This window comes from Ranitomeya imitator, chromosome 2, assembly GCF_032444005.1.
Source record: "Ranitomeya imitator isolate aRanImi1 chromosome 2, aRanImi1.pri, whole genome shotgun sequence".
NCBI classification, from domain to species: Eukaryota; Metazoa; Chordata; class Amphibia; order Anura; family Dendrobatidae; genus Ranitomeya; species Ranitomeya imitator.
The window spans coordinates 166,519,240-166,547,060 of NC_091283.1; the positions used below are offsets into that span (position 1 = coordinate 166,519,240).

At 44.3% G+C, this 27,821-nt stretch overlaps 1 protein-coding gene across 1 annotated transcript; it reads left to right on the plus strand.

The window, feature by feature from the left end:
- The first annotated feature begins 10,824 nt into the window (after positions 1-10,824).
- Positions 10,825-26,983, plus strand: LOC138662325 (leucine-rich repeat neuronal protein 1-like). The gene is made up of 2 exons (XM_069747820.1): positions 10,825-11,128; positions 24,426-26,983. The coding sequence occupies exon 2, from the start codon at positions 24,473-24,475 to the stop codon at positions 26,681-26,683; it is 2,211 nt and encodes a 736-aa protein (XP_069603921.1). The 5' UTR covers positions 10,825-11,128; positions 24,426-24,472; the 3' UTR covers positions 26,684-26,983.
- The last annotated feature ends 838 nt before the right edge of the window (positions 26,984-27,821 follow it).

Below are 27,821 nucleotides of genomic sequence, written 5' to 3' on the forward strand. Positions count from 1 at the left end.
ATATTAAACAAACAATAGTTGTTGCAATACATACAGATCAATATGCATTAGGCCAACATTTTTTGTAACCATATACTCTGTTTCCACACCCCATTACCCGCTGGGGCTTAGCGGTCTGAAGGTGGCGCACAGTTTACGGGACGTCTGATCATTATAGGAGTCCAGGTAATGTCCCCCTTTTTTCCACCAGGTTCCCGGATATACTGGAATGATTGCAAATACAACAGTTTGCCAGAATTTACAAAGGGTCTATGAACTTAAGGGCGGCTGCACACAGATAACTTTCACCCATAGCAGAACGCTCCCTGCCATAAACCTGCACATTAACAGATTACTATTATCACTGGATACTACTCCTGTAAATTTCCTTAAAAGCGTCCCTGTGTCATGGCCCAAGTAACTCCTCCAAATCCTTTCTGTATAAATAAAGCAGCAATACATGGACCGCCCCTTTAAGGACGAGCAATTAGAAATTAAAATTATTTAATGAATTCATTTATATAGCATTATTAATTCCAAAACGATATTATCACCAGTGTAACACAGGATTATGTCACCAGCAGGACTGGTCGCTCGTCACTATCACTGATTGCTGTGATGACCTGATTTGCGGAGGGGTCTCTTTATGTGATAAAACCTAGAAAAATGTTCTGATTGCAACGCCCAGACATACCAGCAGATGGTGCTAGGACCGCCGGGTAAAACATGTGAACCATTATTTTCGTACTTGCATATAGATGACCTATCAAGCGGTGGCAGTTTCCTCGCCTGCGGGGGCTGTAGGGTAGTTCCACCTCAGCAGTACTATAGATCTGTGTTTGGGAAAGTTATTATTATTATTATTTATATAGCACCATTAATTCCATGGTGCTGTACATGAGAGTTGGATGACAACCACTATGATCACCGTGCCATGACAACAACAAGAATAACCATCCAGCTCTCCTGGAAACTAGAAAGGATTATGTGCCTGGTTATGAAGTGATGTGGCACCATTTTTTTTAGATATCAAAATATTATTAACAAAGCTAAATAATAACGCCATATAGTGCTAAATAAAAGTACTGTTTAGTGCCCAAATAATACAGTTGTACAGAGACCACAAAACAGTGCCAGAGAGTGACTAAATAGTGCTAAATAAAAGTGCCACACAGTGCCCACAGAATACAGCCATGCAGAAAACACAATATTGTGCCAGACAATGAGGTAAAAGATGACCGTATAATGCTGAACAAATGTGCCGTACAATGTCCATAATATTCAGGCATATGGAGAGCATAAAGCAGTGCTAAATAGTAACTAAGTAATACTACCGCATAGTCTAAACAAACATGATATACCATGCACACAAACTAGAGAGCTATAGTGACCAAGGACAACAACTATCCGTACAGTGCCAACATAACAGAGCTAAACAAACACACAAAAAACCTGCCCGATAGTCACTAGATAAAATCACCATCATGCATAATAACAGTATCATACAGTGTCCACAAAATAAAGTCATGTGGAGAACCTAAAGCAGAGTCAAACAGCAACTAAAAACTACATTATATAGAGGTAAATAAAAGTACCAGACAGTGCACACATAATACAGCTGAGCCACGCAAAGAACACAAACTGGTGCTGTGACTAAAAAATACCACCATTAAGTGTTATCTGTTACAAAACAGTATCATACAGTGCTCCAATAATAGAGCCATAGAGAAACTACAAGGCAGTGACAGATAATGACTAAATAATACCACCATGCAATGCAAAATTAAAGCACCATACAGTGCCCATATAATAAAGCATACATAGAATGTAAAATAGACCACTGTCACCAGACAGTGCCAAAGAAAAACAACTATGTATGGATAATGTGAGGCAATGAGGGGTATTATATGCGAGGGGCACTATGTATCCCCAGGATCCGCATAGAAGCGTATTAAGGCCGTTGGAGAGCATTGCAGTCACAATCATAGCTGTGATTGTAGTGCAGAATAAAAGTAAGTTTGGTCTTGGACGAGCTATTTGCCCCAGGCAGATTTAAGAAAACTCGGCATGGGCTTTTATTTTTGGAGCGAACTAAAGGATGGTAGTGTAACAGTTCGCTCCCTCCAGGCCGGGTCTTACAAGTGGCCCATGGCCACAGATTCCATTCAAAAGCCCTGCAGCAAAGGGTTGGGGGTGTCAGTCTTGGTTTGCAAACTGCAGGGTAGGGGGCTCTGCAAAGCTCAGTCGGTGTGGAGTAACACGGAGCCAAGCGAAGCCAAAAGGCCTGGCACCTCTCAGCACAGCATGGTGGTGCAGTTGCCCACGGCAAATGGTCTTGGATACGGACTGTCTTGATTCCCGGCTGCGATCCGGGTGCTGTTTACTTTGTGAGTTCTGGACATTAATAAAACGTTTGTTTTGAACTTTCCTTGGTCACTGCCTATCTGTCACACTGCACCAACCCCGCTGCACTACAATAAATAAAACTGCTAATCATACTAAAAAGATTATTTATTGAAACAAATCATATATACAAACCAATATATAAGTTACAGTACAGACCCAAAAACAGGAGGTACAAGAGGAACCATGGCAATAAATAGGGAGGGAGTGGGAGATACAGTGTATCCCATCAGGGTATAAACATGATTGTAATCCACGCAAAATTCAATGGCTAACCCCATCAACATAGCATCATAAATCAAGGTAGCATACCTATCATAAGCCCAGAACTGCTGCGATTATGTCCACATGCTTACCCATGAGTGAGGGTGACTCCCACGGCTTCCCTACTGCCCCTGACGCGCGTTTTGGGGATACATGCCGACTGCTTTCTCTAGTTTAAATAAGGCCGTGCCGGAAGGCGCCGATGATTGCAGCGCACGCGTCCCGAACTCCAGGTGTCACCCTCTCCATGGCCGTCATAGGCGGCGTGCGCCGGTCATCTTTTAGCTCACTATTCAGTCATTTCTGGGATATCTTAGGCAACGTTCACACTAGCGTTGTGCTAGTGTGCGTCGGGTTAGCGTCGGGCGACGCTGCGGCGACGCACGCGTCATGCGCCCCTATGTTTAACATGGGGGACGCATGCGTTTTTGCTTGTTGCGTTTTGCGACGCGTGCGTCTTTTTTGCCGCAAGCGTCGGACCAAGAAAACGCAACAAGTTGCATTTTTCTTGCATCCGATTTTCGGCAAAAAACGACGCACGCGTCGCAAAACGCAGCGTTTTGCCGCGTTTTTGCGTGCGTTGTGCGTTGCGTCGCCGACGCAGCGGCGCACAACGCTAGTCTGAACGTAGCCTTAGTCCCAGCACCAGCCAGTATCCCTTTAATTCTAGAAATGATTCACAATGCTTTATGGCTATCCCTGGACATCGGGTACTGTGCGCGCTCTCATGGTTACATCATTGCATTTGCTCGCTGTCTCCCCGAGGACATGGATGATGAGACCGCGGCATGACTGCAATTATGTCATCTGGGCCACTTGCTCATGTCATGTGAAAAAAGCCGAGACCCTGGATGAGGTCATGTGACTGATCAATGTGCGGAAACCTGAGGGGTGATTCAGCATTGGCTGCAAAGTAATTGTAGATATTATACGTCCATATGGTGACAGTGCTGGCCGGGAACTGCTGACATCTGGTTTTGGGAAAGCTGGGTATTAAAATTGTCCAAAAGAGGCTTTCTAAATCTGTGTAGTTCTGCAGCATTACGTAACAAGACGGGTGATATCTGCATCGGAAGCGGTAATGTTGTCTACTGCACAGTACCAATACTGCCGCAGAAGAGTCAAGTAAGGCTGAGAGAAATAGTAAACCGCAAAACATTTTCATACAGTGGATAAATAATACTACCATACAGTGCCAGCATAATGCAGTATATTGCTAAAAGATAGTGCCCACATACTACTGCCATATTACGAACCTATGCAGTGCAAATTAACAGTACTATAGACTCATAATACTGCCATCCAGTGAACACATACAGTGTTCTGCAGTCATATATTGCTAAATAACAGTATCATACAGTGCATGTATAATATCACCGTAAAGTGAAAACATAGTGCTCTACAATCATATAGTGCTAAATAACACTGCTATACACTACCCATGCTGTCATATAGTGAACATATATTGTGCAAATTAACATATGTTGCAATTTCACAGTATTATACAGTGGCCACATAAAACTGCCATTTAATGTACACACACAGTGCCATAAGCTGCTTAAATAATGCCAAATGTTACAAAATATTGGTACTATACAGAGCACACAATACTGTCATATAATAATGCCATATAGAGTTTAAATAATACTAACACATATTGCTAAATACTAGGAATACTATAATGTGTTAACATACTCCCATAGAGTGTACACATACAGTACATACAGTGCCCTGCTGTCATATATTGCTAAATAACTGTTCCATACAGTGCCCACATAATACTGACACAGAGTTTATATGTATATATACACTGCTCAAAAAATAAAGGGAGCACTAAAATCCCACATCCTAGATATCACTGAATGAAATATTCCAGCGGTAAATCTTTATTCATTGCATAGTGGAATGTGTTGAGAACAATAAAACCTAAAAATGATCAACGGAAATCACAACTAATATCCCACGGAGGTCTGGATTTGGAATGATACTCAAAATCAAAGTGGAAAATGAAGTTACAGGCTGATCCAACTTCAGTGGAAATGCCTCAAGACAGGGAAATGATGCTCAGTAGTGTGTGTGGCCTCCACGTGCCTGTATGACCTCCCTACAATGCCTGGGCATGCTCCTGATGAGGCGGCTGATGGTCTCCTGAGGGATCTCCTCCCAGACCTTGACTAAAACATCCGCCAAATCCTGGACAGTCTGGTGCAGCATGACGTTGGTGAATGGTGCGAGACATGATGTCCCAGATCTGTTCAATCAGATTCAGGTCTGGGGAACGGGCGGGCCAGTCTATAGCTTCAACGCCTTCATCTTGCAGGAATTGCTGGCACACTCCAGCCACGAGGTCTGGCATTGTCTTACATTAGGAGGAACTCAGGGCAAACCGCACCAGCATATGGTCTCACAAGGAGTCTGAGGATCTCATCTCGGTACCTAATGGCAGTCAGGCTACCTCTGGCGAGAACATGGGGGGGCTGTGTGGCCCTCCAAAGAAATGCCACCCCACACCATTACTGACCCACTGCCAAACTGGTCATGCTGAAGGATGTTGCAGGTAGCAGATCGCTCTCCATGGCGACTCCACACATCTGTCACATGTGCTCAGTGTGAACCTGCTTTCATCTGTGAAGAGCACAGGACGCCAGTGGTGAATTTGCCAATCCTGGTGTTCTGTGGCAAATGCGAAGCATCCTGCACAGTGTTGGGCTGTGAGCACAACCCCCATCTGTGGACATGGGCACTCAGACCATCCTCATGGAGCAGGTTTCTAACCGTTTGTGCAGACACATGCACATTTGCGGCCTGTTGGAGGTCATTTTGCAGGGCTTTGGCAGTGCTCCTCCTGTTCGTCCTTGCACAAAGATTGAGGTAGCAGTCCTGCTGCAGGGTTGTTGCCCTCCTAAGGCCCCCTCCACATCTCCTGGTGCATTGTCCTGTCTCCTGGTAACGCTTCCAGCCTCTGGACACTACGCTGACAGACACAGCAAACCTTCTTGCCACAGCTCGCATTGATGTGCCATCCTGGATGAGCTGCACTACCTGAGCCACTTGTGTGGGTTGTAGCGTCCGTCTCATGCTACCATGAGTGTGAAAGCACAACAAACATTCAAAAGTGACCAAAACATCAGAGAGAAGGCATTGGTCTGTGGTCCCCACCTGCAGAACCACTCCTTTATTGAGTGTGTCTTGATAACTGCCAATAATTTTCATCTGTTGTCTATTCCATTTGCACAACAGCATGTGAAGTTGATTGTTAATCAGTGTTGCTTCCTAAGTGGACAGTTTGATTTCACAGAAGTTTGAGTTACTTGGAGCTATATTCTGTTGTTTAAGTGTTCCCTTTATTTTTTGAGCAGTGTATATACTATATATATACAGTACAGACCAAACATTTGGACACACCATCTCATTTAAAGATTTTTCTGTATTTTCATGACTATGAAAATTGTAAATTTACACTGAAGGCATCAAAACTATGAATTAACACATGTGGAATTATATACTTAACAAAAAAGTGTGAAACAACTGAAAATATGTCTCATATTCTAGGTTCTTCAAAGTAGCCACCTTTTGCTTTGATGACTGCTTTTCACACTCTTGGCATTCTCTTGATGAGCTTCAAGAGGTAGTCACCAGAAATGGTTTTCACTTCACAGGTGTGCCCTGTCAGGTTTAATAAGTGGGATTTCTTGCCTTATAAATGGGGCTGGGACCATCAGTTGTGTTGAGCCTGGTGGATACACAGATGATAGTCCTACTGAATAGACTGTTAGAATTTGTATTATGGCAAGAAAAAAGCAGCTAAGTAAAGAAAAACGAGTGGCCATCATTACTTTAAGAAATGAAGGTCGGTCAGTCCGAAAAATTGTGAAAAAGTGAAAGTGTCCCCAAGTGCAGTGGCAAAAACCATCAAGCGCTACAAAGAAACTGGCTCACATGAGGACCGCCCCAGGAAAGGAAGACCACGAGTCACCTCTGCTTCTGAGGATAAGTTTATCCGAGTCACCAGCCTCTGAAATCATAGGTTAACAGCAGCTCAGATTAGAGACCAGGTCAATGCCACACAGAGTTCTAGCAGCAGACACATCTCTATAACAACTGTTAAGAGGAGACTTTGTGCAGCAGGTCTTCATGGTAAAATAGCTGCTAGGAAACCACTGCTGAGGACAGGCAACAAGCAGAAGAGACTTGTTTGGGCTAAAGAACACAAGGAATGGACATGAGACCAGTGGAAATCTGTGCTTTGGTCTGATGAGTCCAAATTTGAGATCTTTGGTTCCAACCACCGTGTCTTTGTGCGACGCAGAAAAAGTGAACGGATGGACTCTACATTCCTGGTTCCCACCTTGAAGCATGGAGGAGGAGGTGTGATGGTGTGGGGGTGCATTGCTGGTGACACTGTTGGGGATTTATTCAAAATTGAAGGCATACTGAACCAACATGGCTACCACAGCATCTTGTTGCGGCATGCTATTCCATCCGGTTTGCGTTTAGTTGGACCATCATTTATTTTTCAACAGGATAATGACCCCAAACACACCTCCACGCTGTGTAAGGGCTATTTGACCAAGAAGGAGAGTGATGGGGTGCTACACCAGATGACCTGGCCTCCACAGTCACCAGACCTGAACCCAATCGAGATGGTTTGGGGTGAGCTGGACCGCAGAGTGAAGGCAAAAGGGCCAACAAGTGCTAAGCATCTCTGGGAACTCCTTCAAGATTGTTGGAAAACCATTTCCGGTGACTACCTCTTGAAGCTCATCAAGAGAATGCCAAGAGTGTTAGCCATTTATTGTTAAACTACTGTGTTTTCTCTTTTTAAATCATGACAGCCCAAAACATCCAAATGACCCTGATCAAAAGTTCACACACCCCATTTCTAAATACCGTGTATTGCCCCCTTTAACATCAATGACAGCTTGAAGTCTTTTGTGGTATTTGTGGATGAGGTTCTTTATTTTCTCAGATGGTAAAGCTGATCACTCTTCTTGGCAAAAAAGCCTCCAGTTCCTGTATATTCCTGGGCTATCTAGCATGAACTGTGCGCTTGAGATCTCCCCAAAGTGGTTCAATGATATTGAGGTCAGGAGCCTGAGATGGCCACTCCAGAACCTTCACTTTGTTCTGCTGTAGCCAATGACAGGTCGACAGGGGCGGGCTGGGCCAGGTGGCAGGAATGCATATGCCCCCCGGGCCGGTGCCTGAGCAGCTGCACAGGGCCGCTGAAAGACCGGCAGCGATTTTAATACATAGCGCACCTGTAGTGCGTGGCCACGTCATTCTCGCAGCTGGCCCTTTAAATCTTGAGGTCCTGTTCCCCGTGCTGACAAGCAGGAAACCACGCACGCTCACGGAGATATTTGAAAAGGTCGGCGCACCTCTACCTGACTGTGTCTGACGCTGGTCGGCCTGTACCAGTGTCAAAGAAGACTGCTCACCAATGCCGACGCTTGACACAGTAGACAGGACCCGACCACCCTCAGCTCTTCATCCTCCCGACCTCCCCCCATCTCAGCGACCTGGGTGAGTCCCAACATGAATTTGTTTGTGTTTAATGTATTTACAGCAGTTGCACCTATATAATGTGCATAGACTGCTGTATATACAATATATGTGATACTGCTGTGTATACTGTATATAATCACTGTATCACCTATATAATGTATGTATAGCAGTCTATATACATTATATAGGGAATACTGCTACTGATGTGTATATATGTTATATAAGTGAAACTGCGGTGTGTGTTTACATATATATATATATATATATATATATATATATATATATGTGTGTATATGTATGTACTAGATGGTAGCCCGATTCTAACGCATTGTGTATTCTAGAATATGTATGTAGTTTATTTATGAAGATTTTAGGGGAACATTTAAGCACTCCGCATAGAAAAAAATCCCATAAAAACAATCAAAGCAAGCTTGAATTTTCCCCTTCATTATATGTAGTGTTTCACTACAATATTTACACACTGGGTGTTCTTAGGGTATTTTATTTATTAATTTATATAGTGATATTGATATATATATATATATTTTGGCTAATTTTTACCCTGTGTGCATTAGTGTGTTTTATTAATTATGAAGATTTTAGAATAATACATTGAATACACAGGATTTGGCCGGCCGCGACCAATTAGCGAAGCGTGGTTCAAATTCAGCGCCAATTTGTGGCCGGACTGCGCCTTTGGGTTAGTGCCTGTCGCTGATTGTTCGCGGCCGACCACGTAGTATATAACAGCACACGTAGTAAATAGTACAGCCACGTAGTATATTGCACAACCACGTAGTATATTGCACAGCCACGTAGTATATAGCACAGCCACGTAGTATATAGCACAGCCACGTAGTATATAGCACAGCCACGTAGTATATAGCACAGCCCACGGAGTATATAGCACAGGCCACGGAGTATATAGCACAGGCCACGGAGTATATAGCACAGCCCACGGAGTATATAGCACAGCCCACGGAGTATATTGCACAGCCCACGGAGTATATTGCACAGCCCACTTAGTATATTGCACAGCCTGCGCAGTACATTGCACAGCCCACGCAGTACATTGCACAGCCCACGCAGTATATTGCACAGCCCATGTAATATATTACACAGCCCACGCAGTATATAGTAATGTGGGCACCATATCCCTGTTAAAAAAAGAATTAAAATAAAAAATAGTTATATACTCACCCTCCGTTGGCCCCCGGATCGAAGCGGTTACCGACGCTCCTCGCACGCTCTGGTCTGAAGAGTGTATTGCGGTCTCGCGAGATGATGACGTGCGGTCTCACAAAATGCCAAGAGTGTGCAAAGCAGTCATCAAAGCAAAAGGTGGCTACTTTGAAGAACCTAGAGTAAGACATATTTTCAGTTGTTTCACACCTTTTTTGTTAAGTATATAATTCCACATGTGATAATTCATAGTTTTGATGCCTTCAGTGTGAATTTACAATTTTCATAGTCATGAAAATACAGAAAAATCTTTAAATGAGAAGGTGTGTCCAAACTTTTGGTCTGTACTGTATATATATAAATATATATATATATATATATATATGCAGTGCCTAAATAATATCATATATTGAAAAATAGTGTCCACAAAATACTGCGATATAACAGTGCCATACAGTGTATAAATAATGCTACCATGTATTGCTATACAACAGTAATTTACAGTGCTCACATAATATGTTTGATAAGCATACAATGTGCGGTAAATCATCATTTTATAGAGGTCGTGTATCACTAATACTTAGTGCTGAAATAATACTGTCATACAGTGAATATACTGCCATACAGTGCCAGCAACAAAATCAGAGGGTCCTTAATATTTGTGCTATACCAACACCACATAAAAAGGTCATACCATGCCAATGTAGTGCCCATATAAGACCATTGCATCAATTCTAAATAAGGCCGTAATGAAAATAATTGCTGCCACGTAGTGATTTCCAGTTACTAAGCAATACCGTCATACAGTCCCTGCATACCATTGCTAATGGGCAGCTTCTAAGTAGGGCCAAACATTATGCCAGATATACTATAATAGGGTCATAAATAATAGTGCCATACTGACCACATAGTGACCACATAATAGAATGGTATAATGCCGCCAATGTCATGACATTGTATAATACCATCATACAGTCCCCCGTATAATACCGCAGTACTTAAATAATTGTACCAAACCCTATATTAGTGATGTGGTCATAGAGTCCTAAATAATAGCACCACACCGTGGTTACTCTCATTGGGAAGCTGTTACTATACGGTGTCTGCCCAGGATGGGGGCATATAATGGACGCCCGCATCATGGCATTGCGGGAATGTCTGCAGCGTGCCGTGGATACAGCCTCCCTGCCGCTGGTTGTGTCTGCCCCGATGCCCCAGCCCAGTCTGTTCCTGAGGCACGGGGACGAGGCGGCGGCGGGGGGATGAGATAATGAGCTAACATGTGAAGTCTTCTGTTTCCAGGCAGGTCAGAGAAGTGATGTCAGGCCTGATCCATATTCATAATATCACCGTGTGTTGTCAGCTTCTATATCCGACGCTTTTACACATCCATTCCTTCCCGCCCCTCCGTCTTCTCCATTCGCCGCAGCCCTGGAAGCTCTCCCCTCCTATTGGCTGGCGGGAGCACCTGTCAGATGGAAACGCTCCTTTTATTCAGCCGGAGGAGAAAGAAACAGTCACAAAGCAGAACACGAGGGACAGAGAAAGGGAGCAGAGAAGACGAGGCTGGCGGAGAACATGACGGACAAAGGAGTCGGCGGCGGCCAGCAGTAGAACACAAGAACCCTGAAGAAAACCACGCTGCAGAGATAAGGATAGGAAGAGAACGAGGGAGCACGGACCAGACGAGGAGCGAAACAAAGAATGATAGACCCAAAGCCGTGGAAGCTGATGGCGTAGAGCGGAAGAGCACAACCTTCCACCGCTCGCCTTCACCCTCCAACATTTGACGGTAAGAAGTCCAGCCCTTGCTTCCCCTTATTTCCTCCGGTTCCCCTTATTTCCTCCCAATGTTTCAATCTCCTCCCCAGTCAAAGTTGAGAGGATGCAGCCATTCGGCACTGCTAATCGGCATGGGGTATTGTTGTGGGAGGTGACGTCATGAGCCCAGGTTGAAGTCAGACTTACGCCGTGCAATAAATATATTACTGTGTATTATATATCTGAAATAATACAATTGTATGGCGATTAGGCGTCATTCTACCATATATTGCCCATTGGCCATAGAGCGCCACCTCTATCACAAAATTAAAGGATATCAAAAATCAAACATGGAAATGGGAAAATATTGATTCTATAAAATTAAAACATAAAGATGCGAACATATTGGCGAAGCGAGAGTCGATGTTATGATAACAATCGATGGTCAAGTTGTACATTTCTTTACAAAGTAAAATCTTTTATTAATGTTCAGCACCACAAACAGTGACACCTGCTGGTAAATGGTAGTACTGCAGGGAGCAACGGAAAGTCATATGAGTGGGTGCAAAGCTGAACTTTAGGGTCAGTGCTCATGAAATAATATAGAACTCCACCTACCAGACTCTCACAGGGACCTACTGACAACAGTTTGCCCATATTTCTAATGTAGACCAAATATAATGTTCTCACTATACTCCCCCAATAGTGAGGACAAGTGATATTCTTGAAAAATAGTCCCACAGGCGTCATTTTATCGCCAATGCTGCTGAAGGAGAAGGGGGGGGGGGGGGGGGAGGGTCAATGTAAAAGAGCTATTTAGTAGCACGGGATTGGTCTATTTGCACCAGGTGACTCATGCTTGGTGCTTGGTAGGTCATCTGGTTGGTACTGGTACTGGAGAACCAGATTAATAAGAAGTCTGCTCTGTGGCGCAACACCGTAACATTGAAATATAAAGTTCTTTCTGCCTGTTGCTACCACTAGTATGAGCTCATACATACAGATTGTACAGCTAGTATTGAGTTCAATGTGGCTGTACATTCTGTATGCAGAGAGCTCCCCCTAGTGGTGACTGCAGACAGAATCTTATCATGTATCTCTGTATACAGGGAGCTCCCCCTAGTGGTGGCTGCAGACAGGATCTTAACATGTAGCTCTGCATAAGGGGAACTCCCCCTAGTGGTGGCTGCAGACAGATTGTTATCATATCTCTGTATACAGGGAGCTTTCCTTATTGGTGGCTGCAGACAGGATCTTATCATGTATTTCTGTATACAGGGAGCTCCCCCTAGTGGTGGCTGCTGACAGAATCTTATCATGTATCTCTGTATACAGGGAGCTCCCCCTAGTGGTGGCTGCAGACAGAATCTTATCATGTATCTCTGTATACAGGGAGCTCCCCCTAGTGGTGGCTGCAGACAGAATCTTATCATGTATCTCTGTATACAGGGAGCTCCCCCTAGTGGTGTCTGCAGACAGAATCTTATCATGCATCTCTGTATACAGGGAGCTCCCTCTAGTGGTGGCTGCAGGCAGAATCTTATCATGTATCTCTGTATACAGGGAGCTCCCCCTAGTGGTGGCTGCAGACAGAATCTTATCATGTATCTCTGTACACAGGGAGTTCCCCCTAGTGGTGGCTGCAGACAGAATCTTATCATGTATCTCTGTATACAGGGAGCTCCCCCTAGTGGTGGCTGCAGACAGAATCTTATCATGTATCTGTGTATACAGGGAGCTCCCCCTAGTGGTGGCTGCAGACAGAATCTTATCATGTATCTCTGTATACAGGGAGCTCCCCCTAGTGGTGGCTGCAGACAGAATCTTATCATGTATCTCTGTACACAGGGAGTTCCCCCTAGTGGTGGCTGCAGACAGAATCTTATCATGTATCTCTGTATACAGGGAGTTCCCCCTAGTGGTGGCTGCAGACAGGATCTTATCATGTATCTCTGTATACAGGGAGCTCCCCCTAGTGGTGGCTGCAGACAGAATCTTATCATGTATCTCTGTATACAGGGAGCTCCCCCTAGTGGTGGCTGCAGACAGAATCTTATCATGTATCTCTGTATACAGGGAGCTCCCCCTAGTGGTGGCTGCAGACAGAATCTTATCATGTATCTCTGTACACAGGGAGCTCCCCCTAGTGGTGGCTGCAGACAGAATCTTATCATGTATCTCTGTATACAGGGAGTTCCCCCTAGTGGTGGCTGCAGACAGAATCTTATCATGTATCTCTGTATACAGGGAGCTCCACCCAATTGTGGTGGCTGCAGACAGAATCTTATCATGTATCTCTGTATACAGGGAGCTCCCCTTAGTGGTGTCTGCAGACAGAATCTTATCATGTATCTCTGTATACAGGGAGCTCCCTCTAGTGGTGGCTGCAGACAGAATCTTATCATGTATCTCTGTATACAGGGAGCTCCCCCTAATGGTGGCTGCAGACAGAATCTTATCATGCATCTCTGTATACAGGGAGCTCCCCTTAGTGGTGACTGCAGACAGAATCTTATCATGTATCTCTGTAGTATACAGGGAGCTCCCCCTAGTGGTGTCTGCAGACAGAATCTTATCATGTATCTCTGTATACAGGGAGCTCCCCTAGTGGTGGCTGCAGACAGAATCTTATTATATATCTCTGTATACAGAGAGCTCCTTTTAGTGGTGGCTGCAGACAGAATCTTATCATGTATCTCTGTATACAGGGAGCTCCCCCTAGTGGTGGCTGCAGACAGAATCTTATCATGTATCTCTGAATACAGGGAGCTCCCCCTAGTGGTGGCTGCAGACAGGATCTTATCATATATCTCTGTATACAGGGAGCTCCCTCTAGTGGTGGCTGCAGACAGAATCTTATTATATATCTCTGTATACAGAGAGCTCCCCTTAGTGGTGGCTGCAGACAGAATCTTATCATGTATCTCTGTATACAGGGAGCTCCCCCTAGTGGTGGCTGCTGACAGAATCTTATCATGTATCTCTGAATACAGGGAGCTCCCCCTAGTGGTGGCTGCAGACAGGATCTTATCATTTATCTCTGTATATAGGGAGCTCCCCCTAGTAGTTGCTGCATAGAGAATCTTATCATTTATCTATGTATACAGGGAATTCCTCCTAGTGGTGGCTACAGACAGATTGTTATCATGGATCTCTGCATACAGGGAGCTTTCCTTAGTGGTGGCTGCAGACAGGATCTTATCATGTATCTCTGTATACAGGGAGCTCCCCCTGGTGGTGGCTGCAGACAGGATCTTAACATGTAGCTCTGCATAAAGGGAACTCCCCCTAGTAGTGGCTGCAGACAGATTGTTATCATAGATTTCTGTATACAGGGAGCTCCCCCTAGTGATGGCTGCAGACAGAATCTTATCACGCATCTCTGTATACAGGGAGCTCCCTCTAGTGGTGGCTGCAGACAGAATCTTATCACGCATCTCTGTATACAGGGAGCTCCCCCTAGTGGTGGCTGCAGACAGAATCTTATCACGCATCTCTGTATACAGGGAGCTCCCCCTAGTGGTGGCTGCAGACAGAATCTTATCACGCATCTCTGTATACAGGGAGCTCCCCCTAGTGGTGGCTGCAGACAGAATCTTATCACGCATCTCTGTATACAGGGAGCTCCCCCTAGTGGTGGCTACAGACAGAATCTTATCATGTATCTCTGTATACAGGGAGCTCCCCCTAGTGGTGACTGCAGACAGAATCTTATCATATATCTCTGTATACAGGGAGCTCCCTCTAGTGGTGGCTGCAGACAGAATCTTATCATAAATCTCTGTATACAGGGAGCTCCCTCTAGTGGTGGCTGCAGACAGAATCTTATCATGTATCTCTGTATACAGGGAGCTCCTCCTAGTGGTGGCTGCAGACAGAATCTTATAATGTATCTTTGTATACAGGGAGCTCCCCCTAGTGGTGGCTGCAGACAGAATCTTATCATATATCTCTGTATACAGGGAGCTCCCTCTAGTGGTGACTGCAGACAGAATCTTATAATGTATCTCTGTATACAGGGAGCTCCTCCTAGTGGTGGCTGCAGACAGAATCTTATAATGTATCTCTGTATATAGGGAGCTCCCCCTAGTGGTGGCTGCAGACAGAATCTTATCATGTATCTCTGTATACAGGGAGCTCCCCCTAGTAGTGGCTGCAGACAGATTGTTATCATAGATCTCTGTATACAGGGAGCTCCCCCTAGTGGTGGCTGCAGACAGGATCTTATCATAGATCTCTGTATACAGGGAGCTCCCCCTAGTGGTGGCTGCAGACAGGATCTTATCATGTATCTCTGTATACAGGGAGCTCCCGCTAGTGGTGGCTGCAGACAGGATCTTATCATGTATCTCTGTATACAGGGAGCTTCCCCTAGTGGTGACTGCAGACAGGATCTTATCATGTATCTCTGTATACAAGGAGCTCCCCCTAGTGGTGGCTGCAGACAGAATCTTACCATGTATCTCTGTATACAGGGAGCTCCCCCTAGTGGTGGCTGCAGACAGGATCTTATCATGTATCTCTGTATACAGGGAGCTCCCCCTAATGGTGGCTGCAGACAGGATAGTAACATAGTAACATAGTTAGTAAGGCCGAAAAAAGACATTTGTCCATCCAGTTCAGCCTATATTCCATCATAATAAATACCCAGATCTACGTCCTTCTACAGAACCTAATAATTGTATGATACAATATTGTTCTGCTCCAGGAAGACATCCAGGCCTCTCTTGAACCCCTCGACTGAGTTCGCCATCACCACCTCCTCAGGCAAGCAATTCCAGATTCTCACTGCCCTAACAGTAAAGAATCCTCTTCTATGTTGGTGGAAAAACCTTCTCTCCTCCAGACGCAAAGAATGCCCCCTTGTGCCCGTCACCTTCCTTGGTATAAACAGATCCTCAGCGAGATATTTGTATTGTCCCCTTATATACTTATACATGGTTATTAGATCGCCCCTCAGTCGTCTTTTTTCTAGACTAAATAATCCTAATTTCGCTAATCTATCTGGGTATTGTAGTTCTCCCATCCCCTTTATTAATTTTGTTGCCCTCCTTTGTACTCTCTCTAGTTCCATTATATCCTTCCTGAGCACCGGTGCCCAAAACTGGACACAGTACTCCATGTGCGGTCTAACTAGGGATTTGTACAGAGGCAGTATAATGCTCTCATCATGTGTATCCAGACCTCTTTTAATGCACCCCATGATCCTGTTTGCCTTGGCAGCTGCTGCCTGGCACTGGCTGCTCCAGGTAAGTTTATCATTAACTAGGATCCCCAAGTCCTTCTCCCTGTCAGATTTACCCAGTGGTTTCCCGTTCAGTGTGTAATGGTGATATTGATTCCCTCTTCCCATGTGTATAACCTTACATTTATCATTGTTAAACCTCATCTGCCACCTTTCAGCCCAAGTTTCCAACTTATCCAGATCCATCTGTAGCAGAATACTATCTTCTCTTGTATTAACTGCTTTACATAGTTTTGTATCATCTGCAAATATCGATATTTTACTGTGTAAACCTTCTACCAGATCATTAATGAATATGTTGAAGAGAACAGGTCCCAATACTGACCCCTGCGGTACCCCACTGGTCACTTCGACCCAGTTAGAGACTATACCATTTATAACCACCCTCTGCTTTCTATCACTAAGCCAGTTACTAACCCATTTACACACATTTTCCCCCAGACCAAGCATTCTCATTTTGTGTACCAACCTCTTGTGCGGCACGGTATCAAACGCTTTGGAAAAATCGAGATATACCACGTCCAATGACTCACCGTGGTCCAGCCTATAGCTTACCTCTTCATAAAAACTGATTAGATTGGTTTGACAGGAGCGATTTCTCATAAACCCATGCTGATATGGAGTTAAACAGTTATTCTCATTGAGATAATCCAGAATAACATCCCTCAGAAACCCTTCAAATATTTTACCAACAATAGAGGTTAGACTTACTGGCCTATAATTTCCAGGTTCACTTTTAGAGCCCTTTTTGAATATTGGCACCACATTTGCTATGCGCCAGTCCTGCGGAACAGACCCTGTCGCTATAGAGTCACTAAAAATAAGAAATAATGGTTTATCTATTACATTACTTAGTTCTCTTAGTACTCGTGGGTGTATGCCATCCGGACCCGGAGATTTATCTATTTTAATCTTATTTAGCCGGTTTCGCACCTCTTCTTGGGTTAGATTGGTGACCCTTAATATAGGGTTTTCATTGTTTCTTGGGATTTCACCTAGCATTTCATTTTCCACCGTGAATACCGTGGAGAAGAAGGTGTTTAATATGTTAGCTTTTTCCTCGTCATCTACAACCATTCTTTCCTCACTATTTTTTAAGGGGCCTACATTTTCAGTTTTTATTCTTTTACTATTGATATAGTTGAAGAACAGTTTGGGATTAGTTTTACTCTCCTTAGCAATGTGCTTCTCTGTTTCCTTTTTGGCAGCTTTAATTAGTTTTTTAGATAAAGTATTTTTCTCCCTATAGTTTTTTTTATAGGATCTTATCATGTATCTCTGTATACAGGGAGCTCCCCCTAGTGGTGGCTGCAGACAGGATCTTATCATGTATCTCTGTATACAGGGAGCTCCCCCTAGTGGTGGCTGCAGACAGAATCTTATGTATCTCTGTATACAGGGAGCTCCCCCTAGTGGTGGCTGCAGACAGGATCTTATCATGTATCTCTGTATACAGGGAGCTCCCCCTAGTGGTGGCTGCAGACAGGATCTTATCATGTATCTCTGTATACAGGGAGCTCCCCCTAATGGCGGCTGCAGACAGGATCTTATCATGTATCTCTGTATACAGGGAGCTCCCCTACTGTTGGCTGCTGACAGATATAATGTTATCATATACTTATCGCTTCGTGAAAGGAAACAGATGATTTGAAAATGTCGGTATTTTGTATCATTACATATTTGTATATACTATGCAAAGTAGTTTGTTCGGATTACTTAAGGATCACCCGTATATTTCCTTTACTAGTAATAACTTCTCACTGGTCAGAGATCCTTCAGAACAGTTTGTAACGACAAATCTATGAAAGATGAAGGTGGATTTCTCCCTAACAAGTCTGATCTGGGTATGTCTCATACTTTCTAGTTTAGCAGAGCTGAAATTGTCATTATTGTGTTTCACTTCAAGATGCAGCAGGATGCCCAATAGAAAATCACAGATTCATACAGTATAGGGATAATGCAAACAGTGATATCACAATACAGGGACAATACATACAGTGATGTCACAGTACAGGGATAATAAACACAGTGATGTCACAGGACAGGGATAATACACACAGTGATGTCACAGTACAGGGATAATACACACAGTGATGTCACAGTACAGGGATAATACACACAGTGATGTCACAGTACAGGGATAATACACACAGTGATGTCACAGTACAGGGATAATGCACACAGTGATGTCACAGAACACTGATAATAGACACAGTGATGTCACAGAACAGGGATAATAGACATAGTGATGTCACAGTACAGGGATAATAGACACAGTGATGTCACAGTACAGGGATAATACACACAGTGATATCACAGTACAGGGATAATACACACAATCGTCACTTTACAGGGATAATAGACACAGTGATGTCACAGAACAGGGATAATGCACACCGCGATGTCACAGTACAGGGATAATAGACACAGTGATGTCACAGAACAGGAATAATACACACAGTGTTGTCACAGAACAGGGATAATACACACAATGATGTCATAGTACAGGGATAATAAACACAGTTTTGTCACAGAACAGGGATAATGCACACAGTGATGTCACAGTACAGGGATAATACAAAGTGATGTCACAGTACAGGGATAATACACACAATGATGTTACAGTACAGGGATAATACACACAGTGATGTCACAGAACAGGGATAATAGACATAGTGATGTCACAGTACAGGGATAATAGACACAGTGATGTCATAGTACAGGGATAATAGACACAGTGATGTCACAGAACAGGGATAATGCACACAGTGATGTCACAGTACAGGGATAATACACACAGTGATGTCACAGAACAGGGATAATAGACACAGTGATGTCACAGAACAGGGATAATGCACACAGTGATGTCACAGTACAGGGATAATACACATAGTGATATCACAGTACAGGGATAATACACACAATGATGTTACAGTACAGGGATAATGCACACAATCATGTCACTTTACAGGGATAATAGACACAGTGATGTCACAGAACAGGGATAATGCACACCGTGATGTCACAGAACAGGGATAATACACACAGTGATGTCACAGAACACTGATAATAGACACAGTGATGTCACAGTACAGGGATAATAGACACAGTGATGTCACAGTACAGGGATAATACACACAATGATGTCACAGTACAGGGATAATGCACACAGTGATGTCACAATACAGGGATAATGCACACAGTGATGTCACAGTATAGGGATAATGCACACAGTGATGTCACAGAACAGGGATAAAGCACACAGTGATGTCACAGAACAGGGATAAAGCACACAGTGATGTCACAGAACAGGGATAATGCACACAGTGATGTCACAGAACAGGGATAATGCACACAGTGATGTCACAGAACAGGGATAATGCACACAGTGATGTCACAGTACAGGGATAATGCACACAGTGATGTCACAATACAGGGATAATGCACACAGTGATGTCACAGTACAGGGATAATAGACACAGTGATGTCACAGTACAGGGATAATGCACACAGTGATGTCACAGAACAGTGATAATAGACACAGTGATGTCACAGAACAGGGATAATAGACACAGTGATGTCACAGAACAGGGATAATAGACACAGTGATGTCACAGTACAGGGATAATAGACACAGTGATGTCACAGTACAGGGATAATACACACAGTGATATCACAGTACAGGGATAATACACACAATCATGTCACTTTACAGGGATAATAGACACAGTGATGTCACAGAACAGGGATAATGCACACCGCGATGTCACAGTACAGGGATAATAGACACAGTGATGTCACAGAACAGGAATAATACACACAGTGTTGTCACAGAACAGGGATAATACACACAATGATGTCATAGTACAGGGATAATAAACACAGTTTTGTCACAGAACAGGGATAATGCACACAGTGATGTCACAGTACAGGGATAATACAAAGTGATGTCACAGTACAGGGATAATACACACAATGATGTTACAGTACAGGGATAATACACACAGTGATGTCACAGAACACTAATAATAGACACAGTGATGTCACAGTACAGGGATAATAGACACAGTGATGTCACAGAACAGGGATAATGCACGCAGTGATGTCATAGTACAGGGATAATAGACACAGTGATGTCACAGAACAGGGATAATGCACACAGTGATGTCACAGTACAGGGATAATACACACAGTGATGTCACAGAACAGGGATAATAGACACAGTGATGTCACAGAACAGGGATAATGCACACAGTGATGTCACAGTACAGGGATAATACACATAGTGATATCACAGTACAGGGATAATACACACAATGATGTTACAGTACAGGGATAATGCACACAATCATGTCACTTTACAGGGATAATAGACACAGTGATGTCACAGAACAGGGATAATGCACACCGTGATGTCACAGAACAGGGATAATACACACAGTGATGTCACAGAACACTGATAATAGACACAGTGATGTCACAGTACAGGGATAATAGACACAGTGATGTCACAGTACAGGGATAATACACACAATGATGTCACAGTACAGGGATAATGCACACAGTGATGTCACAATACAGGGATAATGCACACAGTGATGTCACAGTATAGGGATAATGCACACAGTGATGTCACAGAACAGGGATAAAGCACACAGTGATGTCACAGAACAGGGATAAAGCACACAGTGATGTCACAGAACAGGGATAATGCACACAGTGATGTCACAGAACAGGGATAATGCACACAGTGATGTCACAGAACAGGGATAATGCACACAGTGATGTCACAGTACAGGGATAATGCACACAGTGATGTCACAATACAGGGATAATGCACACAGTGATGTCACAGTACAGGGATAATAGACACAGTGATGTCACAGTACAGGAATAATAGACATAAGTGACTTGTTGCCCATGGTAACCAGCATCAAGGAGGTGCAGGCAATAAAGTGATATCTAGTCTTTCTTTGGTTGTTATTAGGTAGGTGTCCATTTTCAGTCGGACATTGCCCATTGTCAGTAACACACGGTACTACTTTTTCATTGACGTCTCTTCTACACCTTAGGCGCTGTGTATGAATATCTATAATGAAGCACCCGGGCCATATGGCGCCTCTCTGGAGCATGAGCTGCCTCCATACTATGACATGAGAACACATTCCCCCATGTGCCTCCTTATATAATCATGGACATATGAGGAACAGCGGGCGCCATATTGCAGCCTGTGCAGGAGGCCTCTGACTCAGGCTGGCCTTGTTGTCCTTGTTGCCTATAGCAGCTAATCTCAGTGGATAGTCTTAGAGCTTTGACTTGTTGTTATGGGCAGCAAGGCCAGACTATGGCCGCACAGTTCTGATAACTGACCCCCAAAACATAGCAAAATGCAACGTATGGCCATGACTGGGCAGAAGGAGCTGTCCCGAGTGCTGAAATGACGTACCGATGCCATACATACATAGAACGGATGCAGCATTTTATGGCACTGAAAAATATTCTGAAATGGCTGATACCAGAGAGCAATAGTTTGCATTCATCAGCACTACAAGACGGCGATTTACAAGATGGCGGAAGAGTGACGCACATTATTACACCCATTTGTGTAACGATGAGATTAGTCGTCCGGGAGATGTAGCAGAGCGGAGTTGGTCTTAGAGAAGAAACAGTGACGAGACAGACTCGGCTCTGCTTCATCCGTATGTATATTGGTGCATTCATCAATGTTTCAGATACATAATCCGCGGTGTAGCAGAGCTGGGCGGCATGTTCGAGGTTAATAATGCGTCGTCGTCCCCATGTCGTTGGGAGAAAGCGCTCAGAGTGTTGCCATGGCAACATCTTAGCGAGAGCGTAGGAGACAGTGCTTAAGATGGGGAGACATACGAGGGGAGCTGGCGAATTATATGCGAGGGGATGACAAGAGAACGGGCATAGAGGTGGAGGAAAGAATAAAGGGATCAAGGATTTGTAGTGATAGGAAAGAAAGCGAAAACATTGGAGCAATCCAGCCAAGATGGAGGATGAGGGGGAAGAACAGATGGGGGAAGTAGCACGATGACTGAATCAATGGCTTGGACAAAAAAACAATCATAATAAAATTTTGTGGAGTCTGAGACTATGTATATATAACACAAAATGTGTTCTACAATAAAACTTTATGAAAATGACAATAAGACAGTAACAGTTGTTCCTGTGCAGAGGTAACAGTTGTACCTGGTTCCTGTGCAGAGGTAACAGTTGTACCTGGTTCCTGTGCAGAGGTAACAGTTGTACCTGGTTCCTGTGCAGAGGTAACAGTTGTACCTGGTTCCTGTGCAGAGGTAACAGTTGTACCTGGTTCCTGTGCAGAGGTAACAGTTGTACCTGGTTCCTGTGCAGAGGTAACAGTTGTACCTGGTTCCTGTGCAGAGGTAACAGTTGTACCTGGTTCCTGTGCAGAGGTAACAGTTGTACCTGGTTCCTGTGCAGAGGTAACAGTTGTACCTGGTTCCTGTGCAGAGGTAACAGTTGTACCTGGTTCCTGTGCAGAGGTAACAGTTGTACCTGGTTCCTGTGCAGAGGTAACAGTTGTACCTGGTTCCTGTGCAGAGGTAACAGTTGTACCTGGTTCCTGTGCAGAGGTAACAGTTGTACCTGGTTCCTGTGCAGAGGTAACAGTTGTACCTGGTTCCTGTGCAGAGGTAACAGTTGTATCTGGTTCCTGTGCAGAGGTAACAGTTGTACCTGGTTCCTGTGCAGAGGTAAGTTGTACCTGGTTCCTGTGCAGAGGTAAGTTGTACCTGGTTCCTGTGCAGAGGTAAGTTGTACCTGGTTCCTGTGCAGAGGTAACAGTTGTACCTGGTTCCTGTGCAGAGGTAACAGTTGTACGTGGTTCCTGTGCAGAGGTAACAGTTGTACCTGGTTCCTGTGCAGAGGTAACAGTTGTACCTGGTTCCTGTGCAGAGGTAACAGTTGTACCTGGTTCCTGTGCAGAGGTAACAGTTGTACCTGGTTCCTGTGCAGAGGTAACAGTTGTACCTGGTTCCTGTGCAGAGGTAACAGTTGTACCTGGTTCCTGTGCAGAGGTAACAGTTGTACCTGGTTCCTGTGCAGAGGTAACAGTTGTACCTGGTTCCTGTGCAGAGGTAACAGTTGTACCTGGTTCCTGTGCAGAGGTAACAGTTGTACCTGGTTCCTGTGCAGAGGTAACAGTTGTACCTGGTTCCTGTGCAGAGGTAACAGTTGTACGTGGTTCCTGTGCAGAGGTAACAGTTGTACCTGGTTCCTGTGCAGAGGTAACAGTTGTACCTGGTTCCTGTGCAGAGGTAACAGTTGTACCTGGTTCCTGTGCAGAGGTAACAGTTGTACCTGGTTCCTGTGCAGAGGTAACAGTTGTACCTGGTTCCTGTGCAGAGGTAACAGTTGTACCTGGTTCCTGTGCAGAGGTAACAGTTGTACCTGGTTCCTGTGCAGAGGTAACAGTTATACCTGGTTCCTGTGCAGAGGTAATAGTTGGTTCTTGATGTCTAAATAGGCTCATAGGTCACATACGATTGTGCATGATATTTGAAGAATCTTCAAGTTATACCCAGATTGGAGAATACACCAATATTTACTGTTTTTTTTTTCTGTATAGTGATATATAAAGGGATTGTCAGGGATTTAAAAAAAAAATTGCTAACAGCATAAAAAAAAAAAAAAAAATAATAATAAATATATAATAATCATCTGATTTCCAGCTACACTAAAAATGCTGCTCGTTGGTCCCCTCGCCAGTCTTTATTATACTCCAGAGACCACATTCTGTATAGCCACATCACTAATTGGAAAAGGCTGAGGCCAGTGACAGGCTGCAGCAGTCATGTGGATGGATGTGATGTCATCGCTGTTATAAAAGACCGGCAGTGACCAATGGAGTGGCAGTGCTGGACTGGGAAACAGGTGAGTAGGGGGGTCAACATATTTCCTGACAACCTCTTTAAGTTCTCCAAAATTATATGCACCCTATAAATGGTGACTGGTGGGATATTGTCGATGAGTAACAAGATGAAGAGTTTGTGTTCCTTCATATAATATTCCCTTCTGCTTTGTCTCTTTACAGATACATTGGTCCACACCTGGCACATTGTCTTCTATATTTCCTTCAACATGACTCATATCCATTCCTTAAGAATGAAGAGATCGCTTCCTTGGACTGAGACATGGGCCGTTCTGGTAATTTGCCAGTCAGTGTACATCTCGGGTTTGGCATTCTGCCCCCCTCAATGTGTCTGTGAGACAAGGCCATGGTTCACACCACAGTCCGTCTACCATGAAGCAAAGACGGTGGACTGCAATGACCTACTTCTGACTCACATCCCAGAAAATATTTCCATCGACACCCAAGTGCTACTTCTACAGAGTAATAAGATATCACATATGGGTTGGGAGCTTCAAGATCTGGTCAACCTTACTGAACTAGACTTGTCTCAAAACCACTTTCAGAGCATCCAGGATTTGAGTGTCTCCAACCTTTCCCATCTCATAACCCTTTATCTAGAGGAGAATCAGCTCACCGAGTTGCCGGACCATTGCCTAAAAGATCTGGAGAGCCTAGAAGAGTTATATATCAATCACAACCAGATAAATTATATTGGCCCTCGAGCCTTCGCTGGCTTGGGAAAACTTCTAAGACTTCATCTCAATGCCAACCGTCTACGTGTCATCGATCCAACATGGTTTGAAGACCTTCCAAACCTAGAGATACTTATGATTGGAGAAAATCCCGTCAGTGCCCTCCAAAACTTGAATTTTCAACCACTTGGAAAACTACACAGTCTCGTATTGGCAGGAATGGAGCTAAACCATGTTCCAGAAAATGCCTTCTTTGGATTGGACTATCTTGAAAGCCTTTCGTTTTTTGATAATCGTCTTGCCTCTGTCCCTAAGGAAGCACTGAAACACTTGAACCTCCTGAAATTCTTGGACCTTAACAAGAACCCCATAAGTAGAATTCAGACCGGGGATTTTAAAGACATGCCTCATCTTGAGGAACTCAGTCTAAATTCGATGGAGGATCTGGAACGTGTGGAATCTGAAGCCTTCCGGGACTTACCTGAGCTTATTAAACTAGAAATTTTTAACAACCCTAGGTTGACCTACCTGGACCCTGGTGCCTTTGGACCTAACGTTAGTGCTTTGAAGACTTTACTTCTTAGCAATAATCGATTGGCATTAATACCGCTTAAAGTATTTCAGACACTACCGGGATTATCAGAAATCAGCTTATACAGTAATCCTCTGCGCTGTGATTGCCAGAATAACTGGAAAGGACTTTCATCAGTTCAGCTGATAGAAGCCCAGGCCACACTATGCATGAGCCCACCACTAGTCAGCGGACACCTCTTCCAGGAAATCCAAGGACAAGCTTGGTTAAGTCGATGTCCTCCACTAATAGATGAACATTCCTTTCCGTCTCGGCTTCATCTATCCAAACACCAGCTGGTGACTCTCAATTGCCAAGCAAGTGGTCACCCAAAGCCAGAGATATACTGGATAACCCCCCATGGAGATAGAATATCTGGAGGAACAGGTCGAGTTCGAATCCAAGCTGAGGGTTCTCTGGAAATTTTGGATGCTACAGAAGAAGATTCTGGATCATACATGTGCCAAATGTGGAACTCAGACGGCACGGATAGTAAAAGTGTTGTCATTTTCATCAATGGGACTGAGGAGCAGGACTTCACATCTCTTTCCATAGTCACAAAGAAGGTTCATTCCAATTTCGTTGTGGTGGAGTGGAAGATGTTGGGTGGGCCAGCCAATGCTCCCAATGTCCTTGTTCCAGCCTTATGGACCTCTGCGACCATGAGGATACACAATCCACATATCAGTTATACTGCCAAAGTTCCTCTAGATATACAAGAGTACAACCTTACACATCTACAGCCGGCCACCAAGTATGAGGTTTGCTTTACTGTGTCATCTGTATCCCGGCCAAGTCAACAGTCTTGTCTTAATGTGACCACCAAAGACGCTTCCTTTTCAGTTGCCGCAGTTGGCCGGCCGGTCAGTATTGCCCTTTCGGCAGCTCTAGGCTCTCTCATTGCTGGACTATGCATGGCTTCGGTCATTGTATATGCTGGACATCACCTCCGTTACAAAAGTTGTGGACATTCTTTAAAAAAGTACATGCAGAGGGCTTCGTTCATCCCTCTCAATGACTTCTATCCACCACTTATCAGCCTTTGGGAAGGGGAAATCGAGAAGGAAAAAGAGAGCAGCTTGGAACAACCAGTCTTGGTGCCACCTCAAGAAGATAAGACTTTTCCAACAGTGGTTCAGATAGACACATCAAAGACTTACATGTGGCAGCCTTAAACCTCCAACCCCAGACATGATGAACTGAATACTGGGCCCCCACAATTCCATCCGTAGAAAATGTTCCTGTCTTAGAAATTTTTGTACTTGCAGAATCCACGAGACGTTGGTGACATTAGCACAATTTTGCTTGGACTGACACTAGCGAGAAACATTTTGACGGTACTCGTCTTTTTTCCTTTTGTTCTTGGTCCTTGCTTTGACCTTCATTACCAGCTTTCAAAAGAGAAATGGTGGCCATTTATATGTCACATGTATTTTGTGAAAAACTGTCAATAAGAAGGAAATTTTGAAAGTTGATACCCCCCCGTCTATGGTCTGTTGATTTTGTTGTGTTGCTTCTAATATTCAGGTTTCATTCGGGTAGTCAGATACCACCAGAAGGTTAGTTCCTGGTCCACAATGCAAGCTAACTCTGCATCCAATACAGCGATGGCTCCTGGGTACTATTCCTAAGCAATGCTTTGAACATTCCTGGTATGAACATACAGGCACCTCCCGAATTCTGCCAGTGGTCTACAGTCCATTGTTGCGAGAGTCTCATTCATCATGATGGGTTTTGTCTGGTCCTTGTATCTTTTGATGAAACACTGACAAGCATGATTCATTTCTTCTTGCTTCCTAGTGGTCAAAGACAAAATTCTCACTACCTGCACCCACCACTAGAGGCAGCTTACTGCATGCATAATATTAAAGGGAACCTGTCACCTCCCCCTCCCCCCAGGCGTTTTTAACTAAAAGAGCCACCTTGTGCAGAACTAATGCTGCATTCGGTGAAGGTGGCTCTTTTTTTTGGGGTCCCTTCCAAAGCTGCAATATCACTTTTTATAATTAGCCCGCCATACCTTTAGTCTGCCCGGGGGGCACGTCTTTTCCCCTGGACACAAACGCCTCCCAGCCATCACTCAGCCCCTCCGTGCACCGCCTCCTCTGCCTTCATTAACGTCCCCGATGCCTGCGCTGTAAGTTCCTTTTTCGGGCATATGCAGTTTGCACTGCCCTCCGACTCACATCACATGATGGGAACTTACAGCGCAGGCGCCGGGGACGTTAATGAAGGCAGAGGAGGTGGAACCCAGAGGGGCCGAGTGATGGCTGGGAGGTGATTGTGTCCGGGGGGAAAAGACGTGCCCCCCAG